The sequence below is a fragment of the Poecilia formosa genome, unplaced genomic scaffold (genome assembly GCF_000485575.1).
Source record: "Poecilia formosa unplaced genomic scaffold, Poecilia_formosa-5.1.2 Scaffold45, whole genome shotgun sequence".
NCBI classification, from domain to species: domain Eukaryota; kingdom Metazoa; phylum Chordata; class Actinopteri; order Cyprinodontiformes; family Poeciliidae; genus Poecilia; species Poecilia formosa.
Window position 1 is genome coordinate 1,225,865 of NW_006799984.1, and position 14,811 is coordinate 1,240,675.

The following is a 14,811-nucleotide window of genomic DNA, read 5'->3' on the forward strand; positions in this document are numbered from 1 at the left end:
TTCTCCTGACTGCTATTGTGCTTGACAGTTGGTGGTTACTAAAGCAACCAGTAATTGTTTTTCTGTTGCCACCTGTAACTGTGGCTCAGAAACTTTATTGAAAAAAAAGGGAGTTAATATGTTTGGTTTTTGAAACTGAACATTTTCCAAAGCTCTTTTTTTTTTTTTTTTTTTTTTACATTTGGTTTTCTGGTAAATTTATAAGACCACTCTCAACATTTATGAGTTTTTTTCTTGCACATTTTTTAATTTTGAAACTCATACTTTTCCACATCTTTTTTGTTTTAGAAAATGTTTTTCTTTTGGCAAAAATTTACTCCTTACGCTAAAGTCAACCTACTGACCTGAGACGAACAAAAAGGTTAACACATATATAACAACAGTAATGTTACTGAAAATACACGGTCTAAAATAAAACGATTTGTATTAAGTGGCAACCACAACAAAATATTGTATATCTGTCTCTAAACAAACAAAAAAACAAAATCAGTAGTCTGGTTCTGGGGGCTGGTAAGTTGGCTATCAAACCGCTAGGTGGTGCTGCTAGATGTAACGAGTGAGCAACTGAACGGCTACGTCAGAGGTTGTGTTGTGACGTTGCAGTTCTCGGGACCGTTCGGAAGCATTCGGAAGAGTTCGCCGGTTGCGCGAGGGCTGTTGAACATCATGGCGTCAGGAGCTGGAGATCCGTCAGGCGGACACGATGCAGAATTGGACGAACTACTGGACAGTGAGTGTTGACAGGAGGCTTGTCTTGACGGACTGTCTTCCCTGGGATGTTAAACTGCCTGTAAAGCACAACTGGGACCCCTGGTTTGTTTTTGTGTCCGTGTCGGGGGTTCAGGTGATCGGAGAGGACTCTGATGAGCTAACATATGACCGCTGACAGTTGGAGCAGTCTTTAGTGGCCTTCAAACTGCTTTTAAAGTGGAAAAAACTTTCCTTTATATACTTAAACTCCGAAACCAGTTAGCAGCTTTGGTTGTTTAACGTAAAAAAGCCTGCCTTTATTTACTCTGGGCATGTACTTTCACTGTGTACTAACCTTTGTCTGGTGTATTTGTCATAACTTGGTTGCATTATGTGTCTTTTTTTTTTAGACTCACGTACATTTTAGGAGGCAGCGGGCTTTGAACATTGATTGCTAAAATGTCTGCCAGGACTACTGCAAACAAATTATACGTATTTTAATCTTTAATTTGTTATCCGATTGTTTAATGCAATTTTAATATGCAACGATCTAATTTGCAACTGTGAAAGACACACACACACACACACACACACACACACGCACGCATAATGTTGTATCACCGTAGTTTTAGTTTAGAAATATGTTGTTGCACTATAATTGTTAATTATTATGCCTTCCCTGCAGATCCATACTGGTATTGTTTTATAGTGCAAACAATAAAACAATTGTTTTATTGTTTTTTTTAAACAATTGTTTTATTGTTTGTAATAAAACAATTGCAAACAATTGTTTTATTGCAAACAATAAAATAATTGGTTAGAGTAACCCTAACCAAAAAAAATTACTCTGGGTACAATTTTAGAGTCATTAAACTCATACGTTTCCTAGATTTGAGACCAGCTTAATCTGACCTGACGTTATCTTGTCTCTTCAGGTGCGTTGGATGATTTTGATAAAGCATCTGCTGCTTCTGCACCGGAACCTGCAGCTGCTTCATCTTCTGCCAGCAGCGGGGCAGAAAAGGTTTGTTTTAACTTCTTAATGCTCACTTTTCTCCAGCAGGTTGATTTCTCCTCCTGATAATGAGAAACTATGCTCAAGTTGCTACTGTGAGAAGTTTTCTTTCTCTTTTGGATCTCTTAGAAAGGAACTATTTTACCTTTAAAATGAAGAATTTAAAGGAAATTTAAATTCTCAATCTATTTCTTACCTTCTACAGAATTTTTTTACTTTATTATGGGTTTTTAACATTTGACAGTTTATTTGACCAAACATTTTGGCACTTCTTTAAAGTCTTAAACACCAATTTTAAACTAATGTGAAAAGGTTAGTTTCTCACCTGCAGTGTAAATGCAGGTAAAAATAACCTGTATGTTTATTTAAATGTTTCTGTTTTTATTCAGCCCCCTCTATTAGAGGACAGCAAACTTTTTGAGACCCTGTTTGAGGGGGACATGGCGGCCCAGGCCAGGGAGGAGTTTGAGAAGGCCATGTCCGAGCTCGCCCAGGAGGAATCGGAACTCTTGCAGCACTTCCACAAACTTTCAGAGGCTGCAGGAAAAGTTGGTAAGTGCTCTCTGAACAGAGTTTATTTACAGTTTCTTGGAGCAGAGTTCATCTCATCTCTCTTGTGCGGACCACAACTCTAATTCAACAATGATACAGAATTGACCTGCCAGAACAGATGGTTAATGGAGATAGTCTTTATATTTTATTAATTATGGCAAAATTATTAGAGATTAATTAAAACCTTGCTAGGATCTTAGGTGGAACCGAAGGTACTTTTGTTTTTACGTTCTATTTATTTATAAATAGAACCACTTATATTCAAAGATTTTTACTCGATTGCAGACTTCGATCCACTGACATCTGCTTTTAAACATTTTATTAGAAGTCATAAAAGTCTTTCTAGAGGCGTAGGAGTGGCGGGATTGGTGATGTGATGCAATCTACTGACATAGATTTCTTTCATAATTTCAAAATTGTAATTTTCATCCGTTGTTTACGTCAGGATTTAAAGCGTCTGACTTCTTCTGGTCCAGAATTATGATGCATGTTACATTAAATAAAACGTGACATGACCGTTCTGACTGCAGACACTTTGAAAACAATCAGATATGTATTCGATTTAGTACCACATATCGAAGTGGCACAGATCGGATTGTTTTTGGGTGACAAGATCAGAATTGGTTCAGACTGTTCTGATCTAAAAAAAAAAAAATCAGATTTGGGTCATTTTTATCTGCTGCCTGAATATGGTGAAAGTCTAAATCTAAATCCAGCTGATAATCTGGATCTCCATCCAGTTTTACTACACTTCAATGATTTTTACAAAGAAGAAGAGGCAAAATTTCAGTCACTAGATGTGCAAAGCTGGTAGAGACAAACCCCAAAATGTTCTGCAAAGTATCAGAAGCACTGTTCAAATTTTTATGAATAAAAATCCACTTCATGATCATGTGCTACTTTGCATTTGTCTTTCATATAAAATCCAGATATAAAAATACCTTGACATCGGGGTTGGAAAGTATCAAAATGTAAAATAACCATCAACATTTTGACAAAGCTACCTCTACTGGTTTCCATGGTTTGTTCTGTTTGTTCTCTCCAGGCACCGATACTGCCTCCCAGCAAGAGTTCACCTCCTGCCTTAAAGAAACTCTTCGTGGCCTGGCAAAGAATGCAGACAACCTGCAGGTGAGGGGAGTCAGAGAAAATAAATAATAGCTCTGAAAATAATCAGCAGTTTATAGGCAATGTGTTTTGTTTCAGTCGTCTGGTTTGGCTGGAGACGACCTGGTGAAAGCTCTGGAGGGTTTGGGGCTTGAAGAAGGCGGCGACGGAGGAGGTGAAGATGGAAACATCCTCCCCATCATGCAGTCCATCATGCAGAATCTCCTCTCTAAAGACGTCCTCTATCCATCTCTCAAAGAGATCACCTCCAAGGTCTGCCTCATTTCTAACAAATGGATGAGGAAAATCTTCACCATGCTGTTCTATATTGATGGTAGCTGTTGTTTCCTGAACAGTATCCAGAGTGGCTGGAAACAAACAAGTCAACCCTCAGTGCTGAGGATCACCAGCGGTACCAGCAGCAGGCGAAGATCATGGGAGACATCTGTAAGCTGTTTGAGAACGAGGAAGAGGAGGCGGAGGATAAAGAGCGGACGTTCGAGAGCATCATGGATCTGATGCAAAAGGTGATTCAGCTGCTACTCATGTTACACATGTTAAAGAAACAAGCTGAAATTATAATTTACCAGCCTATTTATGTATTTAAAATGGTTAGATCTGTTGTTGGGGCTCAGTGTATCATAAGCCTGGCGGGCCTCCAGGCTTTACTTGGGCCCCCCAGGCTAAGCATTGTTTGTTTGTTTATTATTCAGTGGAACCACTGCCTGTCTTTACCGGTCTATATGCTACAACTTCAGCAAATAAAGAGACATGGATACAAGATCCAAACATTTTGGACATTTTAATTAGGATGAAACATTATATTCATTTTAATTATTTTTTTTTATATTTGAATTTTAAACACTATCATTGGTATTGTTAATAACCTCTCCCAATACCACATTATTACCTAGCGATGTTTTCAATTTTCCAATCAACTTTAATTATTTAACTCAAAACCACGGTAGGCTGCTGGACTAGACATGTTTTATAAAGGAACACATGCTAAGTGTCAGCTTTTTGGTTGAAAGAAGGTTGGTGAGATTGTTTTTTTTTTCTGAATGTGGACAGTAATAATGAATGCTGGTCATATTTGTTTGATTTTACAGCTGCAGGATCTTGGCCAGCCACCTAAGGAGTTGGCAGGTGACACGGTAAGCTGATTTACAGCATCTGTTTGTTCTGTGTGTAATAAATTTATCTCGTCTTAAAGGTTTCCTGAAATGGAATAAAATTTTTCTTTCTTTCTTTTTAATCTTTTTTTCTTTTCTTTTTTTTCTTTTTCCCAAAACAGATGATCAAGGCAAAAAAAATTACTTTTTGTCAAAGTGATTTATCTGTTTATTGTTTTTGCCAAAAAAGATAATTTAGGGGAAGAAAATCACTTTTGTCAAATAATGACTTGGGCCATTATTTTAGGAAGGTGGCAATATACATAAAAATAGCCAAAAAATATGAACTTTGTGTTAGATGTTGTGATGAAAGGCGTCTAAGTGAGATGTATTTACTCATGAAGGTTCCTGTTTCTGCTTCCTTTGCAGCCTCCCGGCTTTAATTTTGACATGGACTCCCTCAACCTGCCGGGAGTGGGCGGGGCCGGGGCAGCGGAGCAGTGCTCTGTCATGTGATGAGGTGGTGCGGCGGTCCATCAGAAGATCTGAAGCCAAACGGTTCCTCTGTGTGTGTTTCAGCAGCAGGAAGGACTTTAGAGAGTGAAACATGGGTCAGGAAGGAGTGAGATCAGAACGCAGGTTCTGTTCATAGAAAGGTGTGTGTGTGTAAAAACAACTGGAGGGAAAAACCCAAAAGGAAACCCAAATACTCTCTAACACCATCAAAGATATTTGTGATAGTTAGCGGTTGCAGAAACTCCTCCGCGATTAATTTTAACAGGATTTTCTGGAGAAGAAATGAGCTCAGCTGTTCTCCGTGTTGATTTTACCGACTGTTTAGCCTCGTGGTGAATTCTCTCCTGACAACTCGCAGGTTTGAATGGTGCCTTTTCACAAGCAGCTAGAGTTCAGTTTTTAGCTCTTCTGCTGCTGTTCAGCTGGCTAATTCAGTCATAGTTTTAATAACGAGATAAAGATGTGGTAGTTTTGATCAACAAAATGTTATTTTTTGTTTAAAACTTTAAAATAATTAATCTGCAAGGAACTAAACAAGATCCATTCCCCTCCTGTTATCCCCATTCCCAGGTTTTGATGTGAAGTGACGGACCCGATTCCTGAATGGCTTTGCTGTGGTTACAGTGATCATTAGAGTGTTCAATTACTGTACTAAGTGCTTCCTGTGTGATTCCCGGTGTTTTTTAACATGCAGGAAAAAAACCCAAAATGACCACAGTGGGTTTTTAGAGCGATAATTGCACGTAAGGTGTCTTTCTAGAAAAGGTGAGAGGAGAAGCATCACATTGTGTCACATGAGGAGGGATAAATGTGCAACATGTGTGCAGGTGGACTGTTTGGTAACGCATCAACGCCCTGATGTTAGCACTTTTTGGTTTGTTTATTCCAGCAAGCCCACTTTTCATCAGCGACTCTTTGCCTCATAGACAACACTTTTCCTCTTAACAATAGAGAGAGGTCCAGAAATGACATGGCCATCGCCCCATCTGTAACGGCACAATAAAGGGGTACTGTCAAAGGATTTAGCTATGCACTGAACAGACATCAGAGGTCCATCAGAAGCAGCTGAATGAGAAGCGGCTGCAGAGGTTTGGTCACATGGTTTGGGGTTAAGGGTAATCAGCTCTCAGGGCCGACCCGGCACCCTGAAAATAAACAAAATGCAACCTGTTATGACACTACTGTGTTTTGTAAATGTAATAAACATTGATATGTGTATAGAAATGTGTTTTTAGTCTGTGTTTTTACTCAGTTGGTTTCCTTTTTATAAGAAGTTGCTGAAACAAAATTTGTATGTTACATTTTTTACTACATTCAGACTCAAAGCGGCCTTAAAAAACATAAAAAGAAACATCTCTATATAAAACATAAGACATAAATTTGACCATTTTTGAGAGTAAATAAAGACATAAAATGTTCAAAAAGTTTTCCAAGATACAGCCACAATTTATTATTCACATATATTAGTTTCATTTGTGTCACAATTAAAGGCATGTTATGAAATCTCAACCATTTTATTCTAATGTGTTTAATAAAGTACTTTTTGCAAAGGACAAATACCAAAGTCCTTAATGTGACCAAATTGCAGATTTTCTATATCATCTTACAGGACAATATCAGGTGATTAGTAACTAGTTACAGTAAGTTTTACTCGCTGTGCTTTTTATTTTACTGAAGTTATATTATTAAAGTAGCACTACTTTCATTTAAGTATAATTTCTGGATATACTAACCACTGTATGAAGAAAACGTATGTTTTAAACTAACAAAAAATGCTCCACACACGAATTGTTTTAACATTATGATGTTCTGATGTTATTTTCTGTTGAACCATTTGGAGACAAAAAAAAGACAGTAAGCACTACATATTGTCACTGAAGTAATTTACCTTGTTTTGACATACTTATAAATTATATACTTTAAATTTAGTTTCAAAAGTTTATATTGAAGTAATTTGAATGTTTTTTCTTGCCTGAATTTATTTTATAATTATGATTTTTTTTTTTTAAATATTCTTTTAAATGCCAGAACTTCCTATAGTTTTCTCCATCTTCATCGGTAAATCAGTACTTCAATAGTCTTTTACAAAATTATTTTTTTTACTGGATATATTTCTAAGCAAGCTACTTTTTACTTTTAAAGTATTGAAAAAGTATATTAAAATAGTGCTACTCATACTTGAGTTCAAATTCTGGGTATTCAACCCTCTTCTTCTGAAATGTTTTTTTTTCTTTTGTAAATTTTTACTTTATTCCTTAGAAAAACTGCACATAACTTTATATTTGTGTCTGTCTGATTACATCGTTTTCAAAATTAAGATGCTTTTATCAACCAGTTCATCAAACATTTAGTGCCAAATAGCCCTATTTTTTCACTTTTACTTGACTATGTTTTACGATTACTTTTACTTCGGCTCATGTAATATTAAAATAATTCTGCTCTCATTTAAGTAACATATTTAGCTATTCTAGCCACCTCTGAATCATAGGCAGCTCTTTGCAAAAGTTTTATAATTATGATGTGTAATGTTATGGTTTATCGTCGCTGTAAATCCGCAAAGAAACAGGTGTTCTAGAGTTGTCATGACTGAATTTTAGCCGTTGTGCTCACAGACGCTTGTCATTGCCGTTCTGTGTGTTGTATTTCTATGCGCCCGTGCCGTGGAGCTTTCTGCGTCAGATTTGCGTCGGAAGTCAGAAACGACTACGTGTCAGGAAAAGAGAAGTCGGCTAAATGGGCGAAGGCGACCAGGTCGTCTGAAACAATCTTTCTGCAACATTTGAGTGGTTCCTTTTGTTAGGATTGAGACGATTTAAGGATAGTTTTTAATAATTTGTCCTGAAGATTTGAGCAGCGACGATGCTAACAAAATTTGAAACCAAGTCTGCGCGTGTGAAAGGTAAGAGTTTGCTAATAGCAGTTAGCATCGATGCTAGCTCCAGCTAGCGGGCGATACTTCTACCAACTATTTATTCCATAAGGTGTAACGGTTAAAAAATAAAGGATTTGTTGTTTTAGTTTTGTATATTCTTTACAGCGTTGCCATTGTCTTGTATTTAGTATCTCTTTTAATGTTAAAATGACACGACTTGCACATCTACGTAGCTATCGCTAATGTTGCTATTCAGATTTTTAACGGATTCATGGTTATAGTTGAAATTGTGTTCATATTTCAGGTCTGAGTTTTCACCCAAAAAGGCCATGGGTTCTTGCAAGTTTGCACAATGGTGTCATCCAGCTGTGGGACTATCGGATGTGCACACTGATCGACAAATTTGATGAACACGATGGTAAATTAGCTCTTTTTAAATGTTTGTTTTAGTTGAAGTTTTGCATCGTTTTCCATACAAACTTGTTTTGTTCCCTACAGGTCCTGTCAGAGGAATTGATTTCCACAAGCAGCAGCCTCTTTTTGTGTCTGGAGGAGATGACTACAAAATCAAGGTGATCACTGCTTCTGTTTTGCATGACCAGCAACACACATATGAACCTGAATCACATGATTTAAGCAATGTTTGGATCTTTCATGGTGCTGCAATCTCTGGAAATCTTTAACATTATATCTGTTCAACCAGGTGTGGAACTACAAGCTGAGACGCTGTCTCTTTACCCTTTTGGGACACCTGGACTACATCAGAACTACGTTCTTTCACCATGTGAGTTGTTCCACAAGTTTAACACATTCTTATTCTTAACATAGAGTAGAAATCAAATTTATTTGTCCCTCGGTGTGTAAATTAAGGTATGACAGCAGCAAAGTGACAAGACAGTTATAGTATGTAGACGTACACACAAATAGAAGTAATAATAACAGACTGTACTTTAGGTTAGGGCTGTGTAATAATATCGATTTTGCGATATATATGGATATTTTCTTTCCTAGAAAAAAATCTATATTCATCCGCAAGTATCGTAACATCCAACTGTCACCTTGCTCACTCACTGCTTGCTTTGCTGGGAGTTTGATTAGGTCATCAGGCTTAGAGTGATTCCTTCAGATGTTAAGTGTCAAGGTTAAAAAGGTATCAGACTATTCAGAGCAGGGTACTTGGTGCACTTTATTTACTTTATAAATCCATGTAAGCTCCAGTTTGTACTGTTTCAATTAAAAGAAACATGTTTTCTCACCACTTCTTTGATTCATTTTGTCCAGCTGTCGACTTTAAGTCTGTGTCCATGTCCAACCAGAGTCAGGTATTGTGTAGTTGGTGCTTTTAATCAGTTTTCAGTAAAATTAATTCAATCCAACTCTATAACAGTCACAAANTTGGTTAGAGTAACCCTAACCAAAAAAAATTACTCTGGGTACAATTTTAGAGTCATTAAACTCATACGTTTCCTAGATTTGAGACCAGCTTAATCTGACCTGATGTTATCTTGTCTCTTCAGGTGCGTTGGATGATTTTGATAAAGCATCTGCTGCTTCTGCACCGGAACCTGCAGCTGCTTCATCTTCTGCCAGCAGCGGGGCAGAAAAGGTTTGTTTTAACTTCTTAATGCTCACTTTTCTCCAGCAGGTTGATTTCTCCTCCTGATAATGAGAAACTATGCTCAAGTTGCTACTGTGAGAAGTTTTCTTTCTCTTTTGGATCTCTTAGAAAGGAACTATTTTACCTTTAAAATGAAGAATTTAAAGGAAATTTAAATTCTCAATCTATTTCTTACCTTCTACAGAATTTTTTTACTTTATTATGGGTTTTTAACATTTGACAGTTTATTTGACCAAACATTTTGGCACTTCTTTAAAGTCTTAAACACCAATTTTAAACTAATGTGAAAAGGTTAGTTTCTCACCTGCAGTGTAAATGCAGGTAAAAATAACCTGTATGTTTATTTAAATGTTTCTGTTTTTATTCAGCCCCCTCTATTAGAGGACAACAAACTTTTCGAGACCCTGTTTGAAGGGGACATGGCGGCCCAGGCCAGGGAGGAGTTTGAGAAGGCCATGTCCGAGCTCGCCCAGGAGGAATCGGAACTCTTGCAGCACTTCCACAAACTTTCAGAGGCTGCAGGAAAAGTTGGTAAGTGCTCTCTGAACAGAGTTTATTTACAGTTTCTTGGAGCAGAGTTCATCTCATCTCTCTTGTGCGGACCACAACTCTAATTCAACAATGATACAGAATTGACCTGCCAGAACAGATGGTTAATGGAGATAGTCTTTATATTTTATTAATTATGGCAAAATTATTAGAGATTAATTAAAACCTTGCTAGGATCTTAGGTGGAACCGAAGGTACTTTTGTTTTTACGTTCTATTTATTTATAAATAGAACCACTTATATTCAAAGATTTTTACTTGATTGCAGACTTCGATCCACTGACATCTGCTTTTAAACATTTTATTAGAAGTCATAAAAGTCTTTCTAGAGGCGTAGGAGTGGCGGGATTGGTGATGTGATGCAATCTACTGACATAGATTTCTTTCATAATTTCAAAATTGTAATTTTCATCCGTTGTTTACGTCAGGATTTAAAGCGTCTGACTTCTTCTGGTCCAGAATTATGATGCATGTTACACCAAATAAAACGTGACATGACCGTTCTGACTGCAGACACTTTGAAAACAATCAGATATGTATTCGATTTAGTACCACATATCGAAGTGGCACAGATCGGATTGTTTTTGGGTGACAAGATCAGAATTGGTTCAGACTGTTCTGATCTAAAAAAAAAAAAATCAGATTTGGGTCATTTTTATCTGCTGCCTGAATATGGTGAAAGTCTAAATCTAAATCCAGCTGATAATCTGGATCTCCATCCAGTTTTACTACACTTCAATGATTTTTACAAAGAAGAAGAGGCAAAATTTCAGTCACTAGATGTGCAAAGCTGGTAGAGACAAACCCCAAAATGTTCTGCAAAGTATCAGAAGCACTGTTCAAATTTTTATGAATAAAAATCCACTTCATGATTATGTGCTACTTTGCATTTGTCTTTCATATAAAATCCAAATATAAAAATACCTTAACATCAGGGTTGGAAAGTATCAAAATGTAAAATAACCATCAACATTTTGATAAAGCTACCTCTACTGGTTTCCATGGTTTGTTCTGTTTGTTCTCTCCAGGCACCGATACTGCCTCCCAGCAAGAGTTCACCTCCTGCCTTAAAGAAACTCTTCGTGGCCTGGCCAAGAATGCAGACAACCTGCAGGTGAGGGGAGTCAGAGAAAATAAATAATAGCTCTGAAAATAATCAGCAGTTTATAGGCAATGTGTTTTGTTTCAGTCGTCTGGTTTGGCTGGAGACGACCTGGTGAAAGCTCTGGAGGGTTTGGGGCTTGAAGAAGGCGGCGACGGAGGAGGTGAAGATGGAAACATCCTCCCCATCATGCAGTCCATCATGCAGAATCTCCTCTCTAAAGACGTCCTCTATCCATCTCTCAAAGAGATCACCTCCAAGGTCTGCCTCATTTCTAACAAATGGATGAGGAAAATCTTCACCATGCTGTTCTATATTGATGGTAGCTGTTGTTTCCTGAACAGTATCCAGAGTGGCTGGAAACAAACAAGTCAACCCTCAGTGCTGAGGATCACCAGCGGTACCAGCAGCAGGCGAAGATCATGGGAGACATCTGTAAGCTGTTTGAGAACGAGGAAGAGGAGGCGGAGGATAAAGAGCGGACGTTCGAGAGCATCATGGATCTGATGCAAAAGGTGATTCAGCTGCTACTCATGTTACACATGTTAAAGAAACAAGCTGAAATTATAATTTACCAGCCTATTTATGTATTTAAAATGGTTAGATCTGTTGTTGGGGCTCAGTGTATCATAAGCCTGGCGGGCCTCCAGGCTTTACTTGGGCCCCCCAGGCTAAGCATTGTTTGTTTGTTTATTATTCAGTGGAACCACTGCCTGTCTTTACCGGTCTATATGCTACAACTTCAGCAAATAAAGAGACATGGATACAAGATCCAAACATTTTGGACATTTTAATTAGGATGAAACATTATATTCATTTTAATTATTTTTTTTTATATTTGAATTTTAAACACTATCATTGGTATTGTTAATAACCTCTCCCAATACCACATTATTACCTAGCGATGTTTTCAATTTTCCAATCAACTTTAATTATTTAACTCAAAACCACGGTAGGCTGCTGGACTAGACATGTTTTATAAAGGAACACATGCTAAGTGTCAGCTTTTTGGTTGAAAGAAGGTTGGTGAGATTGTTTTTTTTTTCTGAATGTGGACAGTAATAATGAATGCTGGTCATATTTGTTTGATTTTACAGCTGCAGGATCTTGGCCAGCCACCTAAGGAGTTGGCAGGTGACACGGTAAGCTGATTTACAGCATCTGTTTGTTCTGTGTGTAATAAATTTATCTCGTCTTAAAGGTTTCCTGAAATGGAATAAAATTTTTCTTTCTTTCTTTTTAATCTTTTTTTCTTTTCTTTTTTTTCTTTTTCCCAAAACAGATGATCAAGGCAAAAAAAATTACTTTTTGTCAAAGTGATTTATCTGTTTATTGTTTTTGCCAAAAAAGATAATTTAGGGGAAGAAAATCACTTTTGTCAAATAATGACTTGGGCCATTATTTTAGGAAGGTGGCAATATACATAAAAATAGCCAAAAAATATGAACTTTGTGTTAGATGTTGTGATGAAAGGCGTCTAAGTGAGATGTATTTACTCATGAAGGTTCCTGTTTCTGCTTCCTTTGCAGCCTCCCGGCTTTAATTTTGACATGGACTCCCTCAACCTGCCGGGAGTGGGCGGGGCCGGGGCAGCGGAGCAGTGCTCTGTCATGTGATGAGGTGGTGCGGCGGTCCATCAGAAGATCTGAAGCCAAACGGTTCCTCTGTGTGTGTTTCAGCAGCAGGAAGGACTTTAGAGAGTGAAACATGGGTCAGGAAGGAGTGAGATCAGAACGCAGGTTCTGTTCATAGAAAGGTGTGTGTGTGTAAAAACAACTGGAGGGAAAAACCCAAAAGGAAACCCAAATACTCTCTAACACCATCAAAGATATTTGTGATAGTTAGCGGTTGCAGAAACTCCTCCGCGATTAATTTTAACAGGATTTTCTGGAGAAGAAATGAGCTCAGCTGTTCTCCGTGTTGATTTTACCGACTGTTTAGCCTCGTGGTGAATTCTCTCCTGACAACTCGCAGGTTTGAATGGTGCCTTTTCACAAGCAGCTAGAGTTCAGTTTTTAGCTCTTCTGCTGCTGTTCAGCTGGCTAATTCAGTCATAGTTTTAATAACGAGATAAAGATGTGGTAGTTTTGATCAACAAAATGTTATTTTTTGTTTAAAACTTTAAAATAATTAATCTGCAAGGAACTAAACAAGATCCATTCCCCTCCTGTTATCCCCATTCCCAGGTTTTGATGTGAAGTGACGGACCCGATTCCTGAATGGCTTTGCTGTGGTTACAGTGATCATTAGAGTGTTCAATTACTGTACTAAGTGCTTCCTGTGTGATTCCCGGTGTTTTTTAACATGCAGGAAAAAAACCCAAAATGACCACAGTGGGTTTTTAGAGCGATAATTGCACGTAAGGTGTCTTTCTAGAAAAGGTGAGAGGAGAAGCATCACATTGTGTCACATGAGGAGGGATAAATGTGCAACATGTGTGCAGGTGGACTGTTTGGTAACGCATCAACGCCCTGATGTTAGCACTTTTTGGTTTGTTTATTCCAGCAAGCCCACTTTTCATCAGCGACTCTTTGCCTCATAGACAACACTTTTCCTCTTAACAATAGAGAGAGGTCCAGAAATGACATGGCCATCGCCCCATCTGTAACGGCACAATAAAGGGGTACTGTCAAAGGATTTAGCTATGCACTGAACAGACATCAGAGGTCCATCAGAAGCAGCTGAATGAGAAGCGGCTGCAGAGGTTTGGTCACATGGTTTGGGGTTAAGGGTAATCAGCTCTCAGGGCCGACCCGGCACCCTGAAAATAAACAAAATGCAACCTGTTATGACACTACTGTGTTTTGTAAATGTAATAAACATTGATATGTGTATAGAAATGTGTTTTTAGTCTGTGTTTTTACTCAGTTGGTTTCCTTTTTATAAGAAGTTGCTGAAACAAAATTTGTATGTTACATTTTTTACTACATTCAGACTCAAAGCGGCCTTAAAAAACATAAAAAGAAACATCTCTATATAAAACATAAGACATAAATTTGACCATTTTTGAGAGTAAATAAAGACATAAAATGTTCAAAAAGTTTTCCAAGATACAGCCACAATTTATTATTCACATATATTAGTTTCATTTGTGTCACAATTAAAGGCATGTTATGAAATCTCAACCATTTTATTCTAATGTGTTTAATAAAGTACTTTTTGCAAAGGACAAATACCAAAGTCCTTAATGTGACCAAATTGCAGATTTTCTATATCATCTTACAGGACAATATCAGGTGATTAGTAACTAGTTACAGTAAGTTTTACTCGCTGTGCTTTTTATTTTACTGAAGTTATATTATTAAAGTAGCACTACTTTCATTTAAGTATAATTTCTGGATATACTAACCACTGTATGAAGAAAACGTATGTTTTAAACTAACAAAAAATGCTCCACACACGAATTGTTTTAACATTATGATGTTCTGATGTTATTTTCTGTTGAACCATTTGGAGACAAAAAAAAGACAGTAAGCACTACATATTGTCACTGAAGTAATTTACCTTGTTTTGACATACTTATAAATTATATACTTTAAATTTAGTTTCAAAAGTTTATATTGAAGTAATTTGAATGTTTTTTCTTGCCTGAATTTATTTTATAATTATGATTTTTTTTTTTTAAATATTCTTTTAAATGCCAGAACTTCCTATAGTTTTCTCCATCTTCATCGGTAAA

At 37.2% G+C, this 14,811-nt stretch overlaps 3 protein-coding genes across 3 annotated transcripts; all 3 read left to right on the forward strand.

Annotated features, from left to right (window-relative positions):
• Positions 1–609: 609 nt before the first annotated feature.
• LOC103137967 (peroxisomal biogenesis factor 19-like) lies at positions 610–6,210 on the forward strand. The gene is made up of 8 exons (XM_007552000.2): positions 610–730; positions 1,626–1,714; positions 2,095–2,257; positions 3,303–3,388; positions 3,464–3,637; positions 3,721–3,891; positions 4,474–4,518; positions 4,906–6,210. The coding sequence occupies exons 1-8, from the start codon at positions 667–669 to the stop codon at positions 4,990–4,992; spliced, it is 879 nt and encodes a 292-aa protein (XP_007552062.1). The 5' UTR covers positions 610–666; the 3' UTR covers positions 4,993–6,210.
• A 1,471-nt stretch (positions 6,211–7,681) lies between these two features.
• LOC103137968 (COPI coat complex subunit alpha) lies at positions 7,682–8,788 on the forward strand. Its single transcript, XM_007552001.2, has 4 exons — positions 7,682–7,891; positions 8,169–8,282; positions 8,363–8,436; positions 8,568–8,788. Exons 1-4 carry the CDS (start codon positions 7,852–7,854, stop codon positions 8,685–8,687), a joined length of 348 nt encoding a protein of 115 aa, XP_007552063.1. The 5' UTR covers positions 7,682–7,851; the 3' UTR covers positions 8,688–8,788.
• Positions 8,789–9,374: 586 nt separating this feature from the next.
• On the forward strand, positions 9,375–13,966 carry LOC103138029 (peroxisomal biogenesis factor 19-like; the record flags this gene model as incomplete). Its single annotated transcript, XM_016671464.1, has 7 exons — positions 9,375–9,470; positions 9,851–10,013; positions 11,059–11,144; positions 11,220–11,393; positions 11,477–11,647; positions 12,230–12,274; positions 12,662–13,966. Coding segments are annotated over 7 exons (822 nt in total), but the record flags the coding sequence as incomplete, so codon positions are not given.
• Between the last annotated feature and the right edge of the window lie 845 nt (positions 13,967–14,811).